This window comes from Gadus macrocephalus, chromosome 21, assembly GCF_031168955.1.
Source record: "Gadus macrocephalus chromosome 21, ASM3116895v1".
NCBI classification, from domain to species: domain Eukaryota; kingdom Metazoa; phylum Chordata; class Actinopteri; order Gadiformes; family Gadidae; genus Gadus; species Gadus macrocephalus.
In genome coordinates, this window is record NC_082402.1 from 15,874,449 (window position 1) to 15,901,878 (window position 27,430).

General features: G+C 48.8%; 1 protein-coding gene across 2 annotated transcripts in view; it reads right to left on the minus strand.

Annotated features, from left to right (window-relative positions):
• Positions 1-389: 389 nt before the first annotated feature.
• The window catches only part of LOC132449510 (pleckstrin homology domain-containing family G member 1), a 43,427-nt gene continuing 16,386 nt past the window's right edge, over positions 390-27,430 (minus strand). For both annotated transcript variants that reach the window (XM_060041188.1, XM_060041187.1), the window contains exons 2-17: positions 25,695-26,263; positions 19,768-19,868; positions 19,485-19,554; positions 15,168-15,214; positions 12,093-12,243; positions 11,031-11,162; positions 9,016-9,198; positions 8,620-8,715; positions 8,028-8,114; positions 7,430-7,463; positions 7,213-7,305; positions 6,942-7,003; positions 6,157-6,348; positions 5,897-6,016; positions 3,475-5,602; positions 390-3,305 (exon numbers count right to left, since the gene is read on the minus strand). In XM_060041188.1, the coding sequence (XP_059897171.1) occupies positions 2,338-3,305; positions 3,475-5,602; positions 5,897-6,016; positions 6,157-6,348; positions 6,942-7,003; positions 7,213-7,305; positions 7,430-7,463; positions 8,028-8,114; positions 8,620-8,715; positions 9,016-9,198; positions 11,031-11,162; positions 12,093-12,243; positions 15,168-15,214; positions 19,485-19,554; positions 19,768-19,868; positions 25,695-26,141 (4,911 nt within the window). In that variant the 5' untranslated portion in view covers positions 26,142-26,263 and the 3' untranslated portion in view covers positions 390-2,337. The remainder of the gene's footprint in view (positions 3,306-3,474; positions 5,603-5,896; positions 6,017-6,156; positions 6,349-6,941; positions 7,004-7,212; positions 7,306-7,429; positions 7,464-8,027; positions 8,115-8,619; positions 8,716-9,015; positions 9,199-11,030; positions 11,163-12,092; positions 12,244-15,167; positions 15,215-19,484; positions 19,555-19,767; positions 19,869-25,694; positions 26,264-27,430) is intronic.

The following is a 27,430-nucleotide window of genomic DNA, read 5'->3' on the forward strand; positions in this document are numbered from 1 at the left end:
ATAGTGCAAGCCCAGTTTCCAGTAGATGGATTGACAGCTGCTCCTTTACTTAGAAAGGAGTCAGCTGAGGTGGTTCGGGCATCTGGTAAGGATGCCCACTGGGCGCCTTCCTTGGGAGGTGTTTCAGGCACGTCCAGTGGGGAGGAGACCTCGGGGAAGACCCAGGACTAGGTGGAGAGATTATATCTCAACACTGGCCTGGGAACGCCTCGGGATCCCCCCGTCAGAGCTGGTCAATGTGGCCCGGGAAAGGGAAGTCTGGGGCCCCCTGCTTGAGCTGCTCCCCCCGCGACCCGACCCCGGATAAGCGGATGACGATGAGGATGAGGATGAGGATTGACAGTGGAAAGTCACATTATCAGTAAATAAAGAAAATTAAAGGCAAAGGATCAAAACATTGAAGTAGTTTAATTTAAATGTATTTATTACCTCCAGTACATTGTTTCCTTGAGCTAGGCAGTTAAAAAATACAGTACACATAACTTAAAACGTTAAAGCCTCATTAAGCATAACTATAACATACATGAAGAACTCTCCTAAAATGTACATCTTTACAAAGTGTTTACAAGAAAAACAAATCCATCTAAAAACAAAGGAAAGTGCAAAAAAGAGCCAATGAGGACTGTAAATCACCACCTGTGAAAATAAAATACAAAAAGGCATAACAAGAAATATACTTCATTTTACTGGACTATGATGGAACTGGTTTGTGATATGAACGAGCAATTGGTTGCATTCTAAGCATCTAAAGCAGTCTTTTTCAACAAACTGGATTTATGCAGTGCGCAAAATATAATCTTTACTGAAATATTCACAGTATTTGAAGCAAATTTAGTGTGCGCTCTGAAACCCAAAATTTCACCATCATTTTAATAAATATATAGTACTTTCATTTACAAAGCGATTTCAAGTTTTCTTTTCCCCAAATGAACATTGAAATCAAGTAGGTGTTGTAACCGTTGTGGGTCAAATAAAAACAAAAAGCAAGCTACGTAGTGAGTGAGTCTAAATTGTGATGTGACATTTAGTTGACTGACATTGATGACTTGAAGTCTCGTGGGGAGTGGAGTGAAAGGGGGGGGGGGGTAGTTTGATTTAATACCAGTAGCGTGACAGTAGGGAGTGTCCCATGAAATAAACTAAATAACAAAATAAAATACACCAAATACAGTACTGCATTTTTCTTCCATTCCGACTCGCGTGCAACACGTTTCTCCATGGTCCCTCGTGTAACACAGGTTTTTGAAATGAATGGGTTTTAAATAACACCCGATTGTGAGATGCACATACATTCTACATCACCATGGATGACACATATGGTTAAAATATATTCTGCAGACTGACTGCAAATGAAGTCCTATGGCTCCTCAACAATACCCCAAATGGATCTGGGCCTGATTGAGAAGCATGTGGCCAACACGGTGAGGAGAAACGCAGTAACCTCAAAATGACCAAAGCCCGATGTCCGGTGACATTCAAATCCGAAGGATCTCATTATAAACAACTGTTTTTAGTTCCGTCCTTTTGCGTTGGCTTTTCCTAAAAAATTAAAACTTTATTTCGGTGCTGCCACACATCCAGCCTAAGCAAATATGTAACTGCATATTTATGAAAGCTGCCTGTTCAGAATTGTTTAATAGGCATGAAACAACTGAAAACAAGTTACGTGGATCATTTATATTACACAGGTTAAGGTTAACTAGTAATGTAAATACAGTTAAAATAACCTTATTGGTAGTTTAAAAGAATTGCTTTAAAAAGAAAAGATTCAATACTTGCTAGGAAGCAAGATCATGAACGCTTCAGTTAAGTTCCTTTTAAAATGTCAATAATAAATAATGGAGGGGTGTTTTTACAATGATGCACATTCAGTCAATTAGTCCACTTTTCTTGGCTATAACCCTGTGTAGACTGCAGTGGACAAAATACCGTTGGGCTGTACTAATAACAATCTATAGCGGAAGCACTTGATGCGTCAGAAAGACTGAATAGCTTCGTTATAAGATTAGGGTGTAATCTCTTGAACGCTATGTTTATTTAGATCAGTGAAACATGCATAAAGATCTGGATGGATGCAGCAGCTCACATGCTATCGCACGCAAGATTCTTGGCATCATTGAACTGCATGTTAGGACAACGGTAAGAAGGCAGTTATTGCAGTCGTTGGGGTTGCACTAGGAGGAAACTGCAAATATACCATTTGAGAGATTGCTATTTAAAGTGTAACTTTAGTTAGTTTTTTGTCCTTCTCTATATCTTGGCATCTGCACAAGCTCGGATGCCCAGCTGACGGGGACGCAGTGCTGCCGGTTGGGTAACACAGCTCGTGATACAGCCTCAGGCGAAGCTGCTGGAGCTCAGACACTGGAACTTCTCCCTCAGCGCCCGGCCCAGGGTGGGCTGGTTCTCCTGGGGCTCGCTCCACAGGTACCTCTCCAGGTTCTCCCGCCCCACCGAGCTCAGCGGCTGGCAGGAGCGCACCGGCGTGCAGGGCAGGCTCTGCGTCTGGACGTGTTCGCCCCCGCTCTGCGGTGCCTCCCCCCCGCCGCTCCGCTCCCCCTCGCACTCGTCCTCCGAGCGGATCTCCACATAGTCGTCGTCATCGTCGCCATCATCCTTGAAGTTGGCCAGGTAGTTGTGGGTGGCGGCCAGGATGCTGAGGGCCGACTGGCGGTGGAGGACCACCACCTGCTGGCGGTCCTGCAGGGTGAGCCCGGACCGCCGCAGCTCGCCCTGCTCCGGGAGGCTGCTCTGGCGCCCGGCCCAGCCCAGCGGGGGGCGGGTGGGGGCCACCGCGTGTCGGGCCGGGGGAGAGTCCCTGAAGCCGGGCTCCGGCGGGTTCCTCTCTTCCTGGTCCCGGTCTCCCAGGGAGCCGGTGGAGCGACAGCGGCTGTGCTCTGGGGTCTTGGTGGAGTCGGCGGGGGGCGGGTGTCTCTTGATGGTGCTGTACACGTGCTCCTCCTCCTTTTCACTGGGCGCCGACATGCAGCTGCTCCACCTCTGGGGGCTGGCGAGGGCGGGGGGGCCGGGCTGGGTCCTCAGGGCCGGCACGGAGCAGGCCGGGCTGAGGCGGAGCTGGGGGGTGGAGGAGGCCCGGGCGGAGGCCATCTCGTTGGGCCAGGCCACGAAGCTGGCCAGCTCTCCGTTGCTGTAGGTGGAGTGCAGCCAGTCGTCCTCCAGGGAGCGCTCGGGCATGGAGGGGGAGGAGGGCAGGCCGGGGTGGCGGGAGGGGGAGGCGTGGCCGCTGGTCCCAGGGGGGAACATGACCTGGTCGTACAGGTGGGAGTACTCCGCTATCCTGGCACCTGGAAGAGTGTCACAAGAAGGAATGATCGATACGATGCATATGTTCAACTGAACCCCACGGAAATATTACTGCAAAATAACAATATTATTCAACCGTATTCTACACCATCTCACCCCCCACATAACCCAAACTGTGAATGTGGCTACATAACAAGACGTCCACGTTACCAATGGCGGCGCCTCCCTGCTTCTTCTCCTCCAGGATGGCGGCCAGGTCCATCTGCCTCTTCTCGTCCCTGGAGCGACCGCATGCGTCTCCCGGGTCCATGCTCCTCATGCGCAGCAGCTGGTTGGCCTTCTTGATCTTCTGGCTGTACTGCCGGGCCATGAGGAACACGCGGTTCTTGGTCTTGTCCATGAGGTCCAGGGGGAAGTCCACCGACTCGCCCAGCAGCAGTGAGGAGGAGGCCAGCGGGGCGCCCAGGCCGGCCAGCTCCCCGGGGAACAGGCCGTGCAGGTCTTGGAGCTGGCTCTCCCTGGTGGCGGGCCGCGGGGGCAGCTCCACCAGCGCGTCGTCCTCCAGCCGGAAGCTGCCGCTGCTCAGGCGGGCTAGGCGACTGCGGATGCTCTTGACCGTGCCCGGGGCGGGCTCTGGAGGGGTGGGCGGGGCGGGGCCGGGGAGGGCGGGGCGCTCCTCTGCCTCAGCCCGCTCCTCAGAGGGGTCCTCACAGAGGGGGTCGGGGATGTTGATGACGGGGATGGTGAAGGAGGGCGTGGCCGCCGTGGAGGTGACTGGGGGGTCGAGGTGCTGGGCTGGGGGGCTCTTGGTGGCAGAGCCACTCTGTGTGACCACACCGCTGGAGGCGGGAGCGGTCCTGGTGGGGCTGCTCTTGGCGGAGGAGGGCCAGCTGGGCGCCTCCCCCGAGCCCACCGGGAAGGCGGCCGGCAGTCTGTCCGCCTTCTTCTCGTTGACCTTGATGTAGTTCTCCAGGTCGTTCCAGATCTCGTCCACCCTCTCTGACATCTTGTCGCCGGTGCGCGAGCGCTGGACGAAGCACTCGGACGCAGACGAGGAGGAGTAGTCCGGCTCAGAGGAGCACCGCATCGCGCCAGAGGCGTCCAGTCTCTCATCTTCCCCGAAATGGAGGCTCTCCTCGGACACAAAACCCCCCAGGCCGTCGCTGAACTCTGGCTCAGAGGCCAACAGAGCGTCCCCCCCCTGCTGCTGCTGCTGCATGAGCCTCTCAGCGCTGCCCCGGAGCTCTGCTCTGGGGGGCTCCCTGAAGCAGAGGGTGTCGTAGATGTTTTCCTCCTCCACTATCTTCAGCTCACAGGGCTTCCCGTCCTGGGAGCTGTTGCTCTCTGAGGGTCTGCCAGGTTCCTTTAAAGACTCTGCGGCACTCGGACTACAAGCAACACCGTCTTGAGCGCCATGTGTCCCAGATTTGCTTGGTATTGTTCCCGGTGTTGCGGGCAGTGTTTGAGGTGTTGCAGGCAGCGTTCCAGGTGTTGCGGGCAGCGTTCCAGGTGTTGCAGGCAGTGTTCCAGGTGTTGCAGGCAGTGTTTGAGGTGTTGCAGGCAGCGTTCCAGGTGTTGCAGGCAGCGTTCCAGGTGTTGCGGGCAGTGTTCCAGGTGTTGCCGGCAGTGTTCCAGGTGTTGCGGGCAGTGTTCCAGGTGTTGCCGGCAGTGTTCCAGGTGTTGCTGGAGTGCCCGTGGCACTGCTGGAGGCCCATTTGTCTACAGACAAGTCTCTCCGGGAGGGGCGCCCCTCCTCGTCCCTTCGGACCAGCCCCATGCTCTTCAGGTCCTCGTAGCTGATGTTGTCGTAGACGTTGTCGATGTCGTCCGCGGTCAGCTGCTCGGCCGAAGACGACCCCGAGATGTCATTGCTGGACGACTCGGTGTGGAGGGCCCCCTCCGTGGGCGACCCGGGGGGCCTCGGCTCGCTGCCCTTCTCCCCCGCGCTGCTGGCCCGGCGCAGCAGCCGGCCGGGGCTGCCCGGCGGGGGGTCCACCTGCACCGTGGGCACCTGCTCCACGTGCCAGCTGCAGGGCCGAGGGGACGAGGGCGCCTCAGGGCCTGCCGCCGGGGGGGTCTCGGGCTCGGGCCCGCCGGCCTCCGTGGGCACGAACATCTGGTAGATGTCCTCGTCGTCGTCGGGCTGCATGGTGCGCTGGCGGGTGGGGAACATGGCCCGGCGGGCGCGGTGGTCCGCCCAGATGTTGCGGACCTGGTGCTGGTCTCCCGGGGCCGTCTGCGCCGGGGCAGGGGACTCGGCGGGCTCCTCGCTCACATTGGGCGTCCGGAGGAGGGGCGGGTGGTGGCTGCCCTCTCGGACCAGACAGTCCCTGGCCCTCTGCACACGCCAAGGGGACACACGGGGAGGTCAACACATGGGGGCACTGATATCACGGTATACATTATGATAAGATATCAACTCCTCTGATATTACCATTGATATCACTGTATACATTATGATAGACAAGATATCAACTCCTCTGATATTACCACTGATATCACTGTATACATTATCCTAGACAAGATATCAAGTCCTCTCATATTACCACTGATATCACTGTATATACTGTACATGTCTCCTAACAGGCTACATGATAATCTTTGGCATGCAGCTGACTCTGCGGGTGCCTACCTGTAGGTCTGAGGGACTCATGTTGAAGGACTTCCACTGGTCTATGCTGTCCACAGAAGCCTGAGGGTTCAGCCTCTTCCTGCTGCTCTTGCCAGGGACCCGCAGCCTCTTCGCGCCGCCCTGAACACAGCGACCAGGAGTTCAAAGATGGACGATGATACAAAAGACTGAGAAATACTTTTAATGGTTAATGTGTCTACACAATTGACATCAGGGCATGTGACAGCAGATTGGCTAGATTGCGGCCTGGATTGGCTCACCAGGCCACTGTCATCCTCGTCGTCAGCGTCCTGCTGGTGAGGCTCCTCCCCTTCCTCTCTGTCGCTGTGTTCGTAGTGGTCACATGGGTCCAGGGACTCTTGGGATTGGTTGATGAGGCTGCGGCTGCGTCCAATGGTGCCCAGGGCCAGCTGGGACACCGGGGAGAGCAGGGTGGCTCCTAGACTGGTCCGCTGGGATGGACAAAGTTTATAAAGACCAACGTCAACCTTCGTTTTTCATGTTTCTCTGCATTGGTGTGAATATAAACATATTCATGTGTAGTAGGGTTTGGCGATACCTCTATATTTATAAGTAATAATTAATATTTTTTGCGGTTCACCTGTCTAAAGGGTTAGAAAGTCTTTTAATTAAGTGAGCCGCATCTTATAACGTCTGTTTCCAACATACCATGAGCTGCTGTGCTCTATTCTGCCACAGGGGGGAAACAATCATCTGCTAACCACTGTTGTTCCCCATTCCTGTTGTATACCTAATAAACCCATTAAAAAGTCCACTATAAGGCTACTCGGCATGTTTGAGTAACAAACTACTCATAAATGATGGCCTTCACTAGCTTGCTGTTCCTAACCTAGTGTTGGTAGGTTAGACTAGGTAGCTCTTATATCGCTTGCCTCCAACAGGGTCAACCTACATCAACAAGTGATTATAACGAGAGACATATTTGAGCCGGTATTGGAATTGATTTTATACAACCATGATGTAGTGTAAAAACCCCCAACCCCAGGGTGTGGCCCCTCACAACGTGTGGTCCCTCACAACGTACCTTCTGGCCCTCGGTGTTGGGGCCGCTCTGCTTGCCGTTCTTCGGTACCTTAGACAGAGGCTCTGCAGAGAGACACAGAGAGTCAGGCCAAATCCCATTTTTACCCCTTACCTCTTCCCCTTACCCCTCCCCCTTGTTTTGAAGGGGTAGGTGTAAGGGGAAGGGGTAGGGGGAAGGGGTAAGGGGAAGGGGTAAGATTGGGCCTTAGTCATGGGTTGGACAGTAGCTGTATGAGCGATACACTGCCACTGGTCTGAAGGGTGAGTCCTACCCTTCCGCCGGGCCCGTCGGGGGGAGGGGCCGTCCCTGGTCTGAGGCGAGGCCTTCTTCTCCCCGTCCGGGCTGTAGTGAAACCCTGGGTGGTCTGGAGAGGGGCACGCACACCGCACAGGTAAACAAACCAACAATCCACATTTAAAGGGCGCGTATGTAGCACCATAAATGCCATTCATTGTTTATTGCTGATTGCCGACTTGAAGTGCACTTACGCATAGCATCCATCTCCAGAATGGCTTGCTTGGCCTGGAATACAAGAGATGAAAACCATGGTTAGAGTATGAATTCTTAAAGGGTGATATGACATTTTGACACTAGGTGGCACTAGAGCACATGTTTCTTTGTATTTCTTGACCAAACAAAAAGCCCTACAAGTAATCCCCATATCTATCACCACAATGACTCCTCTCAGAAAAGTTGTATTTTCCCCAGCGTCTGCTGGGGACCGACATATGACCAGACAGCAGAGTGATTGTGAGGAAGGAATTAAATGCAGATAGGGAGGCATTATAAATGGCACACAAGAGGAAATAATAGGAAAGTTACAGAACATACCACTCTTTGTTCATAACATCAGCGAGGAAAGCTTGAGTGAGTGAGTGAGTGAGTGAGTGAGTGAGTGAGTGAGTGAGTGAGTGAGTGAGTGAGTGAGTGAGTGAGTGAGTGAGTGAGTGAGTGAGTGAATTAGTGAGTGAGTGAGTGAGTGAGTGAGTGAGTGAGTGAGTGAGTGAGTGAGTGAGTGAGTGAGTGAGTGAGTGAGTGAGTGAGTGAGTGAGTGAGTGAGTGAATGAATGGGTGCGTGGTTCTCACCTTGGCTGGGATCTTGGCCGGATGGTTCTCCAATATGAGCCTCTTCAGGTGCAGGATCCACATGCGTTTGTCCTGCTGGGACTTGGCCTGGAGGCAGAGACAGGCAGCACACACACAACGGTTATAGATGCAAAACTCAAAGTAGGTGGAATTAGACGATGAGAGATGCCAAATAGTTGAGGTTGGCCCTTGTACTTTGCCTACACAAAAACACCTCACTAAACACAGTAGTTAGCGAAACAATGTCTGGTCACGCTGAGAACTCAGAATGTGCCAGCGTTTATGTCTAGCGAACGGCCAAACACCTGAAGAGTAGCAGTCACACTTAAACCCATGCTGACCCGGGTTTTACAGTTTAAAACCAGAACACTGACGGGAAAATCGATGCAACCACTCTTCATCCTACGCCCAAAGGTAAAGTGATTGCACACCCAATCAAGCCATCAAACCAAGTCTATTGAAAAACGGTCAACTAACCCCATTGGACGATGTAGGAATGCAACAGGTAATGGGAACACACAATCTGACAAGGTTATTCAAAGTCGCTGAAGCTTGTAACGTGCCCTGTTGCAAGTTCCCAACTCTGCTGTACCTGCACTGTGTGTTGGAGTTTGGGGTTCTTGTAGTGGAACACACTGAAGCTCAGCGGCTCCTTGGGAATGATCTCCACCAGCATCAGGTTACAGCACTAGCAGTGGAGGGGCAGAAAGCAGAGAGCCGTCAGACAACAAGATCAAATTCACTTCAAATTCAAACTTAATTTTCCCGTTAGATGCTTTGTTTGCACGGTACACTGGTACGGTTCATTGAAGACACACGAGACGGACAACATACGAGTACAAGACGAAGATAGTCCAGTTTAAAATGTCGAAGTCCAGTCTAAAACATCGATGTCCAAGGCTCAGCTGAATTGTTACCAGCCGTTGTAATGGGTAAAATGGTCACTTGAGTGGATACACACTAGTGTGTGTGGGACCAGGGCACCCACCAGGATGTGAGCCTTGTATGTGTACATCTCCTCCCTCTTCTTGGTGACCAGGAGTAGCTTGTCGAACAGGAACAGGGTCCTCTCGTTCTTGGCTCGCTGCAGCCGGAAGGTGCCCTCCAGGACCAGCTCTCCATAGCCAATCAGATCAGGGCCCTTCCAGTTGGTCAGCAGGCTCTGGATCTCCTGCAGGGAGAGGGGGGGGGGGGGGGGGTAAGCTTTAAAAAGGGTGACCCCTCCAATGTCTGTCGTCCCTGCCGATGTGTCCTACATCAAACCATTAAAACAATCATATCCACTGCTTTCTAGGAGTTTGGTTATTATTGATTGTTACCAAGCTGCCATTGCTTTCTAAACATGTGTGACTTGCAAGCTGAAAAGATGTACACACCATTATATCACGGCAATATCCCCACAAATCCCACCCAGCAATAAGCAGAATGGTATTGTTTTAACAGAGGTAAGCACACAGAACAGATGGATGTTGCATGACTGGGTTTTTCCACTCATCACATATCGAATTGAACTGTATTTTGGAGGCAAAAACAACATTTAGAGTCTAGCCCGACACGGCTTTGGGCTAAAGTGTTGCCGCACACAGATAAAACGCCCGAGTAAAATGTAGCCGAGATCAAACAGTGGAAGATACCAGAAGAAGCGGTCTTGTTATGCTGCGAAACACAGACCATCCAGCGGTTACATGGAAAACAACGGAGGCTGCGTAATCTCTTCCCAAGATCCAGGATATTTTATTCCACAGACACATTCCTGCACTCTTGGCAGCGTCGTCAGCCTCCCTGTTGATTAAAACAACACTTCTCCTTTCATGTCCTCGTCCAGGACTGACCTCGGCCCGTGGTAGAGCCAGGGCGATGTGGGCTTGATGGGGGATGGGTTAAAAGGGAGGCTTATTCAAACCTGGCAAGCACATAACGTGTTTCTCAAACTGAATCCTATAAAGAAGGGGGCCGTTGGAGGAGCCTAGAGATGTAATAATGTCCCTTTTTAATAACAGGAATGAGGGAGAAACCACACGGTGAGACGGCCGGGCGCTCTCAAGCACCACCGCTGCCAGAGAGGCAGTTTACCTCTAAACAAAACACGACTTGTTCCACTTGGGTTTCAGTCCAGTAGGAATTTGGTTGCACTAGTATTTGAGTCAGTAGGAGATCCGAAAAAACAAGTTTTGTCCACATTCTGCCTGAGCCAAGTGTGTGTGGGGATGTGGCTGCATAGCATTTAGGTTCTGCAGGGGCCACCTACCATAAGGCATTCACCATAACCGGCAGGAACTTATACGCTGACGATAATTTACTATTTTGCTTTCATCTAATTCATGCATTAGTGTCCCACTCATCATTGGGATACGTTCCACGTAGTCTAAAACTGTTTCAGTTTGGTTTAATTATGACAGACTTTCTTTTGTTTCATATTTGTTTTGACCAATGGGTGGCTGGATGAAGTTGTTTGTAAGCGCAGTGGGATTTTTTTGGGAAGTGGGAAGTTAAGCTGAAAAAATCTGTCTGGACACCAAGTTTCCTAGAAAACCTTTAAATGTTTGAATTCAACACCATGTAGAAATGAAAAAAACCTCCATATCGAACACTTTACACTTACACTTTACAGTACATCTCATTACTTATCTCTACTTTTTAACACTCTTTTATTTCTCTTATTACTTATTTTATTTTATTATTATTATTATTATTTATTATTGTAATCTATGCTGCTACTTATTTTACATATTTTTATTTAACATATCTTTATTTACTTTATCTTGCTGCTAACATTGTTGCTGCTTTGTGGCTGTTGAGGAAGCAAGCCTAAGAATTGTAAAAAGATGTAATAAGAGTCATTCTGATTCTGATTTCGAAACAGGAAACGAGGCTAATGCTCTGCGCACTCTTCCCATGATGCTCGCTAAAGCGTAGCCAGACTGCTGGATCTGAGACTAATCTCCTCCTGATGACTTCCTACCTGCTCGCTGGGACGAGTGAACCCTGTGTGTACGGACATACCTGCAGCCTCACGGCGTGCTCGTGCTTCCTCTTCATGTCGTTGATGTGCCACGCCACTCTCTGCATGGTGTCTATGGCCTCCTGCACCACCTCGTAGGTCTCCGTGTCCTTCTCCATGTGGTTGGCTATCTCCTGCACAGCACACAGACCCAGGATTCATTCACTCATTTGGACCGCATCCTGCAATCTGATTGGCGGATCTTGAGGAGTGCCAGATTCTGATTGGTTGAGGACAATTACCAAACAAATAAATGTAAGGGATCTTCAATTAGAACCAGGTACAAATCTGCACTTTATTAGCACCCATAAAACTATTGTGTGGAGGAGTGTGTGTGTGATGGATTGCTGGTTGAAGCAGCCTCACTTTGCCCCGAGTCAGACAGATTGGACTCTCAGGGCTGAGTATGCATTGACTAATGAATTTGCACCGGTTAAACAAGCCGTCACTACACACATTAAGGGAGATCTACATGGCAACATGGATCACCATCGCTATACATCCTTGTCCTTCAAATTTCCCAATAAACCGGTTTGACCCTGTGTCCTTCTTGTGGAGCAGCCACCCAGGTGGCATGTAGTAGCCAGCGACATGGCTACACGTTGCTATTGACTCAAACTACAACACGGAACATGTCTACCCGAGGGTATTTGAAACAATGTAATGACTATGATCAGCAATATGGCAACTTGTATGAATAAATTAGGGCATCCATCAACGTGTGTGTCTGCATTAAACAGACACAAAAACACACAAGCACTGCAAATGTTACCTGCAAGGGAATACACTTTAATTTAACTACACCCACAAGACCCAATCATCTGCCTGTTCTTGCATTACTCTGGTGGTGTGCATAGAACAAAAGTGTGTGTGTGTGTGTGTGTGTGTGTGTGTGTGTGTGTGTGTGTGTGTGTGTGTGTGTGTGTGTGTGTGTGTGTGTGTGTGTGTGTGTGTGTGTGTGTGTGTGTGTGTGTGTGTGAAATTGTGCATGTTTGTGCACGCGTATGTCTGCAAGCAAGCAAGAGAGACAGACAGGCAGACCGGCAGGCAGGCAGCAGACGTACGTGCAGCAGTAGGTGGTACTTGAGGATCCTCTGCACTGGCTTCAGCAGGTAGGAGCCCAGAGGCAGGGCGTGTCGCAGAGATTCCTGCCGCTCGCGGAAAAACTTGGCCAACACCTTGTTCCTCATGCACTCGGTGAGCACGGCCACGGACCTGGGGGGGAGGTTCACAGGTCAGTACATGGAGCACAGGAGACGGCAGGCCATGTCCTCCTCTCAGCTAGTGTTATTTGGTGGAGGACCCATGTGCAACGTTTCTATGGAGCCTTTCAATGTAAGGCAAGGGTCTCACACACACACACACACACACACACACACACACACACAAAATGAAAGTGGTTGTGTGTGTGTGTGTGTGTGTGTGTGTGTGTGTGTGTGTGTGTGTGTGTGTGTGTGTGTGTGTGTGTGTGTGTGTGTGTGTGTGTGTGTGTGTGTGTATCGATGATAAAGACATAGGGCCCTATATTGCATCCAGCGCAATTGACTTTATACACTGACGCATGTGTCGTTGCTAGTTTGCAACTGACGCAGAGTGCTTTTCCCTCCACGCGTCAGTATATTAGGGAATGATCTTGTGCCCCAAGGGGCGGTTCGGCGAAAGGAGGAGGCGTGTTCTGGCACAAACGTTCCCTGGTGCTATTTTGCTGACTTTAAGGGCCCTACCTTGCATCCAGCGCAATTTACTTTCTACACTGACACATGCGTCGTTGCTAATTTGCGGTGCAAAGCGTTCTTTTCCCTCCTGCGCCACGCGTCGGTAAATTAGGATCTTGTGCCCCAAGGGGCGGTTCGGCGAAAGGAGGAGGCGTGTTCTGGCACAAACGTTCCCTGGTGCTATTTTGCAGTTTCAGTAAAACAATTCCGCCACAAACCAGGAAATACCTGGTTTAAAGTCAGTGGCGCGTTGTTCAGATGCTATTTTAAGGGCGCAGGCATAATGTTGCTTTACCCTAACCCCTAACCAAACTTACCACAGTAAGTTTTCTTTGCCGAAATTTATTTGAGTGTGTGTGAATGTGTGAATTAGGCCATATTATTTGGCCATAAACTGAGCCATTTGAGGTTTGAAATTCATGTGGTCATGCATCTGTCTCATCGGAGACTGCAAATGCGCTGTCAAAATAACTACTCGTCAGATTAAAATGCGCTCATGACTCTTAAAGGGGATGGGAGATGGCACTCTCATTTATTACACGTACGCACAAACTCACCCTACGGTTAATTAGGCTACTTACACCCTTTTTGGATACGCGCGGGGGGCGCAAAAGTCATTTATCCACCGGTAAAATAGCAACATCGCCATAGAACCGCCCACAAAGCTACTTGCATTTGGCGCTTCTCACTTGCGTTTCAGACCGTTAAAATAGGGTCCATAGAATGTGAGCTGTTGTAAATGTAGACATTTCAGACTATGTATTTAAGAATGTGTCTAGGAGTGTATTGAGTGTGTGTGCACGTGCACATCTAAATTCCAGTTCAACTCTACACAGGCCTTACATTGTTTCAACGGCAACCCGACCTCAGAGCACAGTTAAACCAAGATACATCTGCAGCCTCCATTCCTACTGTCTGCGTGTGTGTGTCTGCGCGTGTGTGTGTCTGCGCGTGTGTGTGTCTGCGCGTGTGCATGTGCGTGTGTGTGTGCGTGTGTGTGTGTGTGTCGTGTGTGACCTTTGCTGGGGTCACCAGCTGTGTGAGGGTGTGAGAGAGAGAGAGTCCATCTCAAACAGCTGACAATACCACCCTTCACATTCGTTCACACACACATACATAGAAAACATACATACATTTGGTCGCACATACTAAATCAGCAGTCGATTACAGATTATTAACTCATTAATAATATCAGAGTGCTCATCACAGTGCTACAGAGGAAACCTCCTTTAAGTAGCCTGAGGGAGTGAATAGTGAATATATTATCTTGATGCATAGCCTCACATGTTAACCTACACACACTCACATGATTTTCAACTTGAACTGTGTATGTCTTTATTTGTGTGTGTGCAACACACGGTCGCACATACACCATACACCACTGCAGCCACTTATGCCTGTCAACACTAGACGATGAATTAGATGTTTCCTCTAAATACAGCTAAAGATACATGAGACTGTCATTTAATGTGACTTATTTGGCCAACACAGCACACCACACACTAACCGATTCCCTTCCTCAACAACCCAGGCCTGATTCTCAAAACTGCAACTCACACTCGCAAATCGCAATTGCTATCTCGCGATTGAAGAATTTTCTTTAGCGTAAACAAACATGGCGGACATCCTAATGAACTATGGATGAAGTCAGGGAGACAGCGTCAAACTTGCTCTACATCCATCAACAAAATCTGGGCTTTGGTGACCATAGTGGGAAGGGGGATATCAGGCACAACATCTGGCAAATTATCCTGTAGCGGGCCGGGTACCCAGCATTACAGGTTAATGGCTTTGCTTAGCATGCCCATACATACATTTATACCCACACACTCTCTGCTCACACTCCGCCCACACAGGTCTCCCGTGAGGCTTGATGCCACGGCAATCAGACAGTGTGGAATAAACCATTACAGCTGGTAAGTACTGTCAGCGGGACGACGATAACACCCATCTGTCAGTGTGAGAGCTGTAACTTTGTCAACATGCTCCATATAAAAAGACAGAGTGAGAGAGAAAGCCTGCGGCCAAACTGACAGTACACACTTTTTTATGCAAGGTGTCATTTTGGCTTCTATTGAGGCACACAATGGGGCTAGGTGAGACACTGGGAACGTGGTATGTGGAGGTGAAAGCGCAGAAGACAATGCGAGTCAGGGAAGAAATGGTTTTTATTGTATTAAAGGCCGGGCTGCGATACCATCAGGCTGACACAGTTGAATTGAAGCTGGCGTCTAACGTTGTTTGGAAACCGTTGCAAGGTAACAGAGTGGCTCGGAAGAAGAGCTGACTGACACACACACACACACACACACACACACACACACACACACACACACACACACACACACACACACACACACACACACACACACACACACACACACACACACACACACACACACACACACACACACACCATCTTACCGTGGGTAGTTGGTGCAGTACTGGGTGTAGATATGGAATTCTTCACTCTGACAGAAAGGAAAAGAACAAACACATTAGGAGTTTGACCTTGACTGTGGTCGTTTTTGCTAAATAAGCAAATCAAGGCATTGCAAAACTACTTAAAAAATGCAGTGTCTCAAAAGTGCCTGCAGCAGCACGACCCAGTTAGGCCAAGTTTGTACAAGTCTGATCAAGTGTGTGTAGGGTAGGGCTGTGCAGGACAGTGTAGCCTGGGCGAGGGGCCAGGTGTTCAGAATTAACTCTTCAATGTCCGCCTGTCTGTCGGTCTGTCTGTCTGTGTCAACGGACAAAGAGTCTTGTCTACAGCGTTTACTAGCACTGAACTGAAAGGTGAGTCTTATGATGAGCGTGTATGTAACTGTACGTTCTGCCTGTTCCTGGGAGTTCAGATGAAATGACCCCCACACACATCCTGGACGCCCCTTTAATTTAGGCCCTTTCCACCTCGATAGCCCCTCTGTACTTCAAAGACATCTGTGGCAGCCTGACTTATCAAAGCTGGAATGAGAGTCTCTCCTTCTCCGTCTGTGTCAGTGACTCCGTCCTGCTCCTTGTTTCTCAGGCCCCAGCTTCTCTGGATCTCTCTTCATTTCTCCATCTGACTCCAGCCTCCCCCTGCTCCCTCCTCCCAGCTTCTTACTTGGCCGGATCATGACCCTCCTCCCCTCTCCCCCATGACACACACACACACACACACACACACACACACACACACACACACACACACACACAAACATACAGTTGCGTAACTCGGGGAGTCTAATTACACTTGTGTTTGGCTATAAATAAGATGCTTCGGATGTAGGAAGAGCTATAGGAAGAGCTACCATAAACATGCCGGGTTCCCAGAGCATCATGTACCAAACCACCACAACAGGGGGGGTCATTAGCACACACAAACACACACTCTCTAAAACATGTGATGCGACGTGTTGGGCCGAGTACTGAGGGATGTGTGTGAATGTTATGCTTTCCCGCAGCGTCCACATACAGTACATGTACCATCGAAAAAGTGCCACAAAACAAGAGCGGAGGGATGCACGACGGAACAGAAACGGTCCATCCCAGCCCTCTACTTCAGAGCCACCCGGGCCGTGTGTAGGAGCCCGATCTGGGCAGCCGAGGTGCTCCATGGGAACGGCTTTAAATTGAAGAGCACAACTCTGCCCGTCTCCAGCAGTCTGCGGCCGCAGACCGGCGGCTAAGCTTAACCAGATGTGCCCCCATTGATTTCTGATGACGCGCACACCCACACACACACGCACACAAATACTCGATACACACTCCGAATAGCCCAAGGCAGCATGCACGCACTCAAGCCTTAAACCCACAAGACACACACGGCCCTCGAGTAGGAACACATGAATTAGTAAGTTGTAGGCTGGCACACGCGCAAGTGCACAAATGGCAAGCACACACACGCGGTTTGAAGTAGCCAGGAGCCCTTGAAATAATCCCCGCTATATAATATGTGGTCCTTGTAAATCCCAATAAGAACTATATGGGAATGAAACGGCCATATGCTAAATCGGGCCTGGGAACGCTCCGACGTGGTGCTGCTGCATCTTCAGCTTATATAGGAAAACTATGGATGGGCAACTTAATGTTAAAGGAAAGACAGCTCCTGCTGGCAATTTTTATCTAAGTTAAGATTCCCCCTAGTGTTTCTCACTCTACTGTGTGCTCAGATCTAAGGTTCCTGGGGGGGAGAGGGGACATTCTGCACGGGCTGTGTATCATAGGTCTTTGTTAGGAGCAGAACTGGCCCGGACAAAGTGACATGGGCGTGTTTGCATGACGATTAATATCTGGGGTTCAGTGGAACATTCTGATCTTGTTGCTCAAACAAGCTGCAGTTGGTTCAGTGAGCATGTAGCGACCCATTACAGTAGGAGCCCTCAAAGCTGACTCAGGCCAGTGTTACAGCCAACATAGAAGGACAGACCAGAGAGAGGGAGGGAGAGAGAGAGAGAGAGGGAGGGAGGGAGGGAGAGGGAGAGAGAGAGAGAGAGAGAGAGAGAGAGAGAGAGAGAGAGAGAGAGAGAGAGAGAGAGAGAGAGAGAGAGAGAGAGACAGAAAGAGGGACAGGCAGAGACAGAGACTGTATTTGAATCCTTTGAACACTTTGAAGGGGTTGCAATTAAAAGCCTGCAGAATAACAAACTGTGTGTGTTTTCAGGCGCAAGAGGCATGTGGTTTAAAGCAGCAATTCGTGGCTCTATGGATCTTCTGACCGTGACTAATTCTTCAGATACTCTCCTGACTCCTCTGGTCCCAACTGGAGCTGAATCAGTCCCACTGATAATAGAAGCATCTCACAAAATCACGACCCTCTCAAGTTAACACGCACACGTCCTCAGTCATTGCTCTCCCACTGGATGCCTGTCTCCATGGAGATCACATGGCTTCCAGCGATGACTAACTGTTTCCAAACTCTGGCCGGGATGGTGACCCAGCAGCTGCTTTATGACCTTCTTACAACATAATTAGTGCCTTCAGACACACACACACACACACACACACACACACACACACACACACACGCACACACGCACGCACGCACGCACGCACGCACGCACACACGCACACACCTCTTCTGCGTGACTTATAGATGATCAGCAGATAAGATATCTTTACTTACTTTAATTCAATCACAAGTTAAAGGTGTATTACTCTTTTCTGCCACTAGGGGTCTCTAAATCTAAACAATAACAAAAGACTTGGTTTGAGGACGTTCTGAATGAGCCAAGGACAATGGGAGTTGTTGTATCCACCACCATTGCTGCTGAAAATTTATCTGACGTGACTCAAGCAGAAACCTGAGGTTAAGTGGTAAAGGGCTGTAAATATGACATATGACCAAATATAATCAACCATTACCATGAATAAATCTACTTATTTCTCTGGGTTTGTACACTGTTGGAAACAATTGGATAATAATTCAACCAATTGCTTAACACCGGTCAAGTCATTTTTGTATATTTTAATGCAGGAATGTTACATTTTAATTACTTGTTTTCAGAATTGCTGGTGTTGCGTGTGTTCGTGATAGGCCGGATATTATCATTAACTCCTGCCCGGATGAACAGAAGTTCTGATTAACTGAAAGTCTGCCAATCACAAAGATAAACGGTCACGTTGGTGCAGTCTAATTCCGTTGGATTTCAGATCATACCCATAATTGCATTGTTTTGTAGGTTCCAGAATGGACAGTGATTTTTCTATTTTGGAAAGGGGGGCTGTTGTTGTAATCGTTATCCGTAGAAGGATAGGTTCAATCTGCTGTTCTGTGAATCATGGCCAACGCTAAGAACCCCAATGCAAACACCAGAAAGCAGCATGTAATCAAGGGACCCGGCCAGACCAAATCCTGTTTTAAGAGTGTGTGTGTGTGTGTGTGTGTGTGTGTGTGCGTGCACGCGTGCGTGCGCGTGCGTGCGCGTGCGTGTGTGTGTGTGTGAGCGCACAAACAATGCTCAGGCAGCAGTGATGCTGTTGCAATGTATTTTCATCCCTGTTATTGTAGCATGCCTATAAACCACCCTGCAGCTGATCTAGTAAAATGTAGTTTTGCCCTCATAGAGTCCTTAAAATTCCACAGACGTTCCCCTTCCTGCCTCAACGGTCGACTCTTCCACAACAGGAGACATTCCACTAAGTCCCGTCTCATTGGGTCGTTATGATAATAATAATCTGACCACCTCTCATTGGCTGTTAAATCTTTGACTGCGTGCACGTGCCTCACTGCCTTGATAGGAGTGTCCTGACTCATTAGAAAGAGAACAGTCATTGTTTGCAGGAACTTGGATACAGCTGATACAGCAATAACTCCAGTCTGCTTCACATCTTCCCTCCGATATCATTGTTGGTAAGTCTTAATTGTATGTTCAAGTCCGTGCCTATGAGATCATCCACTAGTACACCTGTTTTAATTTTTTTTCTGGATAAACAATTACAATTAGGGCATTTAGCAGACGCTTTTATCCAAAGCGACTTACATCGGTAAATACACACATTGACACACTGACGGCAGAGTCAACCATGCAAGGCGACAGCCAGCTCGTCAGGAGAAGTTTGGGTTAAGTGTCTTGCTCAGGGACACATCAACACTCAGCTAGGAGGCGCTGGGGATCGAACTAGCAACCTCTCAGTTACAAGACAACTGCTCTGCCACCTGAGCTAAACAGCGGTTTGGACAAGATTCAACACGTTCAATTTTCACTCTTGAGTGAAAGTCAGATAAAGGGGCACAGGTGTGTGTGTGTTTTTCCTCACCTTTGCCACAAAGCATTCAGCGATGGCCACAGGGTCTGTGTTACACCTTTCAAGGTCATGAAGAAGTTCCCTGTAAATGCATGGCGACACACACACACACACACACACACACACACACACACACACACATATTGAAATAGGTCATTGCTGCTATAGTGAGGGCGTGAGTGGGGTGAGTGTGTGTGTCAACAAAAAGAGTTGCATTGTGTAAGGTAACCAGTTTCTAAAGTGTTTTCTTTTGACAGATTAGTAAAGGGTACGATATGCTAGATTTGCACTATACCTGTTAAAGTGGTAGATGTCCTGGATGTTTCCAAACAGAGAACCTTTATTCTCAGCATTCAAAGCCAGGCGAGACTGGTTACTGATACACTCCAGGTAGTCCTAGAATCAAACACACAGAGAGAAAGAGAGAGAGAGAGAGAGAGAGAGAGAGAGAGAGAGAGAGAGAGAGAGAGAGAGAGAGAGAGAGAGAGAGAGAGAGAGAGAGAGAGAGAGAGAGAGAGAGAGAGAGAGGGATGGGTTGTGAGTGGTGCACATCAAAATGTGTTCAAGAATATCCCATTGATGATACTCATTCAAAAGCGACTTTATGACTAGAGAGACACACACACACACACACACACACACACACACACACACACACACACACACACACACACACACACACACACACACACACTAGTTTCAGCGCCATTGTACGAAATGGTCCCCAGTCAAAGTAATTTACCTTTAATTAGGCCAATTATGCTTCTGCTTTAAATACAAATAGCTGTTAGGTTTTTTTTTCTTCCCCATATGAACTATAATTAGGCACAAACACAGTACTTTTCATTTGTCAGCGGTAGGTCTGTTCAGCATGACGAGAGAAACACGGGCTCAGCTCTCAGTCCCCCTTATTACGGCCTCCATCTCAGCCAATGACAAGTCATGACAACTGGTATCCCCCTCGGCCTGGCAGCCAGTGGAGAGCCCTGATGGATCCACTTATACAGGTCACACAGTGATCTACACCGGAGTACAGTACAGTACATACAGTACTCTACCACGGAGTACAGTACTACCACGGAGTACAGTACAGTACATACAGTACTCTACCACGGAGGACAGTACAGTACATACAGTACTCTACCATGGAGTATAGTACAGTACATACAGTACTCTACCACGGAGGACAGTACAGTACATACAGTACTCTACCATGGAGTATAGTACAGTACATACAGGACTCTACCACGGAGCTCCCTCTGCAGTCCTCCCCTGTCCGTTTGCTGTTGAGAACAAGTCCAGCACATTCAAAACGTTCACAGACCTATTGATTGTTTTTCATTCACCAATTGAAAGTGATTATTTTACAGCTGCAGAAATGCATCCATTTGTTTTTTTCTTAATTTCTCCTGCTTCAAGCAAAGCAAACTAATAAAAGCCTCAGTAGTTGTCTGTGCTGACAGATGGGCTAAGGACTGATAGTCTATTATTGCAGGCACCTTTTACAGCCGACAACCCGCAACCCACATGCCTTTTTTATGAAAATGTTTGCTGACACACACAGACACACTCACACAAACTGCCAATACAGGACACAAAATAGCACTTGGGGCAACTGCAGCTAAGTAGCTAGCTAACCTGCAGCGTAATTATTTTGCAGACTGGTGTCTGAAACCTGAGTACATGACTGGGCATGTACAGACCTGGCCCCAGATTATTTAAACAAATAAACATACACTGCTATTACTGTGTGTGTGTGTGTACCTTTGTATTAATCAGTCCCTCCAGTAACACGTGATTATGCGATCGCATAATTCAACGCATAATCAGCCAAAGTCTGCATATTCATGCGGGGGCCTCATTTTTTCAAATATGCTGCACTTTTACCGCATGAATTGCTGATTTCTGCGCAAAATATTCGGGGCTTGAATGATTTCATAATCCCCGCATTTTCGTTGCAAAAAAGTCACATATATCTCAGCAGAAAGTTGAAAAATGTTGCGTTTACTTCACACAAGAGCAGCTATTTCCCCCTGTTACCATGGGAATGTTATGTAGTGCCGTAATTACGCGACGTGAACGTCTTCGAAAAGCCGCATTTTTTCCGCAAGTTCCCAAGATGTTTGCACTTTCCCGCAATTTCATCGCATTAAATTGCATAAATATGCTGCATATTTCATCGAATTTTTTGTGCCGCATAATCAAGGATTTCTGGAAGGACTGATTAATAGTACATTGTATTGTATGTTGAGAGGCTAAGTGAGTGAGAGAGCGAGAGCGAGAGAGAGAGAGAGAGAGAGAGAGAGAGAGAGAGAGAGAGAGAGAGAGAGAGAGAGAGAGAGAGAGAGAGAGAGAGAGAGAGAGAGAGAGAGAGAGAGAGAGAGAGTAGCCTAACTGTTTATAAGTCATTATAAAGTCCTGTTTCAAATGAATGATCTGCAGACCTCCCCTTTGGCTGACGATGTATTGGTTAAGCAAGATGGAGAGAGTATATTATGTAAACGTAAAACGGCAGGGTTTGGGGTTACAGCGTGGGTAACCATGAGGGGTCAGGGCGAGGGTCGCTCCACCGTTAGGAGCCAGACGTGTGACAGGACACTTCATTGGCCGCGGGTCACCGACCTGACATGGTCTGACCTCTCCTCTCAACACGCATGCTGCTCTGCCTGGGAACAAGGATGGGCCGGTGTCCAGGTGACACAAACAAACACACACACGCCTCCACAGGTATGCATTAGTAACGCCTCAACACACAAGATGATCCCACACAACATATGCATATGCAATATGAAAATAAGCTGAGCTAACACCTATCACCCGTTACACACACAAGGCATCAGACACAATGTGAAATTGTAAAGGGCTTGAAGGTGTTAAACATTAGACATATAAAGTACACATACTTTGATTTATCCTACATAGCAGTTTTCCCTAAGTATGAGTCTGTTCTATACATACAATGGCAAGCCCAAACCTCTCTCTCTCTCTCTCTCTCTCTCTCTCTCTCTCTCTCTCTCTCTCTCTCTCTCTCTCTCTCTCTCTCTCTCTCCTCTCTCTCTCTCTCTCTCTCTCTCTCTCTCATAGGGCTGGTTTGAATGACACTGATTGGCCCCTCATTTAACACAATAATCCAGTGTCAGGGAGGGCTGGAGGCACAGAACAAATAAACACCATCAACCAGCAACACAAAGAGAGGGGAAATAAATAAAATAATGAAAGTCAACAGTCTCTCTCAAACCCACATAAACCCACTGCATCCTCCCACTCATCTGAATACACGTGAACAATTTAAACATACAGTGATTTGTTTAGATGTTTATATGATTTATAGAAAAATACACGTGGAACTGATTCAGAAGTGCATGTTCAGATCCCGGCGCTGGCATGTGGGTTTACACTGGCCACGCCCACCTCACTGACAGATGGAGCACAGGTGAGCCGAAAGGAGTTGCGGTAAATATTTACATTTTTTGCAGCCGCACCCCCTGCCCCCCCTTGCGGGAACCAACGGGCTGGCAGGATACGGGGGGAGGATGGGGGTGGAGGGGGGGAGAAGGGTGGGGGGAGGGTAGGAGGTGATGAGTTCCTCCCATTAGGTGGCAATAACAGAAAGCTAGATAATGTGGCGCTGGGAGGAAGGCTGGCTGAACACTCAAATGTCCCCCTAAAAGCCTTCTTGTATGGGGGGGGGGGGGGGGGGGGGTATATATATTAGGGCCCGACCGATTTATCGGCCTGCCGATTTAATCGGCCGATTATAGCCTTTTTGAAAATAATCGGCATCGGCCAAAAAGACGCAGATTACAACCGATTTTTTTTTATTTATTTTTTTTTATAAATGTTATTGCGATTAGTATCCTGCAGATTGCGCTCCTACTCGCCTTGCTAACTAACAACTTTAGCTGAAGTAAAAAAGAGGAGATTGAATTTTACCGTACAACATGAAAGCACGCTCGCTCAGGCAGCTGCGCGCTCACCTCACCAATGTACACAAGACGCGTTGTTTGAGCATGTTGTGCCTGTTTTTCTTTAGGTCCCAGGCCATGTTAATTTGTTATACTGTAGACTCTAACGGTGAGACCATACTGCTCAGCACGCACGTGTTAGTCACTGCTCACGAGCGCAGCACATTGGGAGTTAGTTATTTATTTTACATTTTACATTACACTCATTTTTGACTGTAAATGTATTCTAAAACACTCAAAGATTCTGCATTCAATTCACATATTCGTCAAAAGTGTTTAAAGTATATTTAAGGTATCAAAAACTACGTTTTATATGTTTTTTTTTTTTTTTTTTTTTTTTAATCGGCCGATTAAATCGTAATCGTAATTTTTCTCTGAAAATAATCGGCATCGGCATCGGCACTCAAAAATCAATATCGGTCGGGCCCTAATATATATATTGACTGGCCTGTGGGCACCATTGCTGTTAGCCGAGCATTGCAACAGCTGATGGTTGACCGTGTTAAAGTAAGGGAAGGGCTGTACGGAAGTGAAAGCATAGCTGGAGGAGAGCAAGTGTGGTCCATAACTGGGTGGTCTGGATGGTTAGAAATAAAAGTGTGTGTGTGTGTGTGTGGGCGTGCGCGCGTGTGTGTGTGTGTGTGTGTGTATGTGGTCTACCAGGGGTCTATTCCACATGGAGGAGGACTAACAGGGCGTTAAGTGCAGCTCCTCAGCTCAGCGTTTTGAGACACCTTTATCTCAAGGCTAAACCCCTCCCTGCTTCTCTCTCTCTCTCTCTCTCTCTCTCTCTCTCTCTCTCTCTCTCTCTCTCTCTCTCTCTCTCTCTCTCTCTCTCTCTCTCTCTCTGTCTCCCCTTGTGCCTCTCTCCCTCTCTCCCTATCTCCCTCTATCTCTCTCTCCTTGTGCCTCTCTCCCTCTCTCTATCTCCCTCTATCTCTCTCTCCTTGTGCCTCTCTCCCTCTCTCTATCTCCCTCTATCTCTCTCTCCTTGTGCCTCTCTCCCTCTCTCTATCTCCCTCTATCTCTCTCTCCTTGTGCCTCTCTCCCTCTCTGCCTCTCCCTCTCTCTTTATCACTTTGTCAGTCTCCCTTTCCTCATTTCCTCCCCCCGTCACCCAGAGGAAGAGAGGAAGAGGACTGAGGGGAGAGGTGGGGACATCGATCTGGGCTGACAGGCTATGGGGGAGGGAGGGAGAGGAAGGAAGCCGTTTCTATGAGAACCCCCTGCCACCCTCAGCCCCCTCACTGCTCACCCCCCCCAAAGCCTACCCTCCCACCACCATCACATTCCCATCTCTAGGGAAGCTGATCGGCCTTGTTTAAGTCTCCTCTGAACCCCACACACACACATGCTGAGAACGAGGTGGTAAAAGGCACACATCATCAGATGTACACGCTTCAGGCTAGCAGAACGGTTTCCTGACACAGCCCATGTTAACTGTGCATCCGTGTCCCATAACTAAACCCTATATCCTGAAAAACAATACTAACAATACAAAAACAGTAATATATCCAAAAGGGATGTAGAATAGTGGCTGCTGACATGGAGGGGGCTAAATCACTGAAACTATGGTTAACTTTCATTCCAGGCCCTGAACAAAAAGCCATGCTCAGACACTAGGGAATAGGAGCCGTGTGAAGTTCATGTCGTTTTGTGTTGTCTGAACAAATGTGCGTCTTGTGACTATGGTGTGCGGGTTACACGTACTGTAGGTGTGTGTGTCTTCCCAAATGTCTGCGCTATGACTTGGCGTCTCTGCTGGCAACACAAAAGCCCCGGTGTCAAGTGTCCATGGCGAGTCCCCACCAAGCTAACCTTACAGCATCTACAGGTTCACCGAGGGACCAGGCAGAGGCCGTCACGGGGGCCTGGGCCCGTGGAGAAGGCCTGTGGACTCCGTTTACCATCCCCCTAACCCTCCCTCAAGCCACACTGTAGTGCGGTTTGCATTGCAAGTGGATGCAGGTGTATCAGCTATAAACTGAACGTTGCTATTGAATCTTTGTGCATTTTGTGAACGCTACTTTTCAATCAAAAAAATGATCTCTTCCAAAGGCTGCGGTACTGGACGGGTTTATTTAAACAGGTTACTTTTAAAGAGAGCTCAAACAGCTCCTCTGCAAACGCATGCAGACATATGCACTCAAAGCCTCATGGAAAACTCTGAATAACCTTCTCTGCCACAAGACTCAGCCTCTCGGTTCTTTTCTACGACACCAGGTGAGGTCTGGGCGTGTGCCGGCCTGGCCTGTACCTGCACGATGCTGCGCAGGTCCTGCACGTAGGTGCGCTCCGTGTCCAGGATCTCCTGCACCACCCGGTCCACGTAGGTCCTCGGCCCCTGTGTGCCGGGCCCGCCCCGCTCCGCTACGTCGGGGCTGAGCTCTGGTTCCGAGTGTCCGGTGGAGGTCTGCCCTCCCCTAGTGTCATGTTTCCCCGTCACGCCAATGCTGCCGCCGCCGTCCCCGGCCTCTCTGTGGGCCCGCTCTCCTTCCCCCTCGGCGTCCCGGCGCCCCAGCTGGCGGGCCGGGACCAGCTCGAGCCGGATGGCTCCGGAGTCCCGGTCGACGGGCGCGGGGGGGCAGGGCCCCAGCGCCACCGTGCGCCCGATCAACGAGCAGTGGCTGTCCCGCGACGAGGCCGACGAGGACGTGGAGCTGTAGCTGATGGGCCGCTCGGCGCTGTCCGGGGAGGAGTCCATGCTGTGGGCAGAGCAGTAGCGCAGCGGCACGTGGCGGGAGACGGGGTAGCTCAGCGCCGCGCCACAGACCGGAGGGATCTCTGGGAGTGGAGGCAGCGCGTCGGCCGGGTGGTTGTAGTCATCTGGGAGGGAGACAGCGGCGCAGGGATTAGAAAAGGGCTCAGTCTGCCGGTTAAAGTTTGGGGTCACTTAGAAATGTCCTTATTTTTTAAAGAAGAGCAGTGTATTTTTCAATGAAGATAACATTAAATTAACCAGAAATACAGTCGTCATTGTTAATGTGGTAAATGACTATTCGAGCTGGAAAAAGACGATTTTTAATGGGATATCTACGTAGGTGTCCAGAGGCCCATTTCCGGCAACAATCACTCCTGGGTTCTAATGGGACATTGTTTAGCTAATCGTGTTAAAAGGCTAATTGGTGATTAGAAAACCCTTGTGCAATTAGGTTAGCACAGCTAAAACTGCGGAATAAAAGTTTGAGTTTTCATGGAAATCATGAAATTGTCTGGGTGACTTCAAACTTTTGTACGGTAGTGTATGCTTCTAACACGTCCCAACGATGTGAAGTACATGATTGTTTTGAGCTCCATAGACCGCTGTTCTGTTGGTAAACAAAAATGTTCTTCTGTGGGCTGGGCTTAGGGTGGAGGCAGTGAAATCCCTGAATGCTTGACTTGGCTCAATTTTATCAGAATATGTCCAGAATTGAAACTTGGATTGGAAGCATGATTGTTTACCCTAGTTATCTATTCTACCAGTTATAAAGTGCTTATTTGTAGGACTTGAATTAGGTATTTGATTCAACTTGAGCACCGAGTTCTGTTTATAGCTGTGGTAGTGAAGAGTAGTGTCAGAAGTTTACACATAATCTAATAAAGTGACCCATCCTTACCTAATCAAACCATAAGAAAGCTACTTAAAATGGCAATGAGATTGGATTATAACCGAGTATGGTAGAATACCGTCTAAGGAGAACAACCATTATTTAAAAATTAGATTAAGTCATGGACCTCATCACGGTATCATAAAGGTATGATTATTTTGAGACTATGCTTAACAACAAATTAAGAACAACAACAAATGAATGCTCCCGATAGGAGTCTTTAGTGACATTCATTTGCAAAAGCACCTTCATGTTCAAACTAAGTGTGGACCTTTGCTGTTGATTCCTGTTGCTCCACTCTGTCACAGCCCTACTGCCGACCATGTGAGGCCCAGCATGAAGCCTCTTAGACAAAGAGCAGCTCTGTCCTCAGGCCGCGCCCACCTCCACCTTCACACTCAAT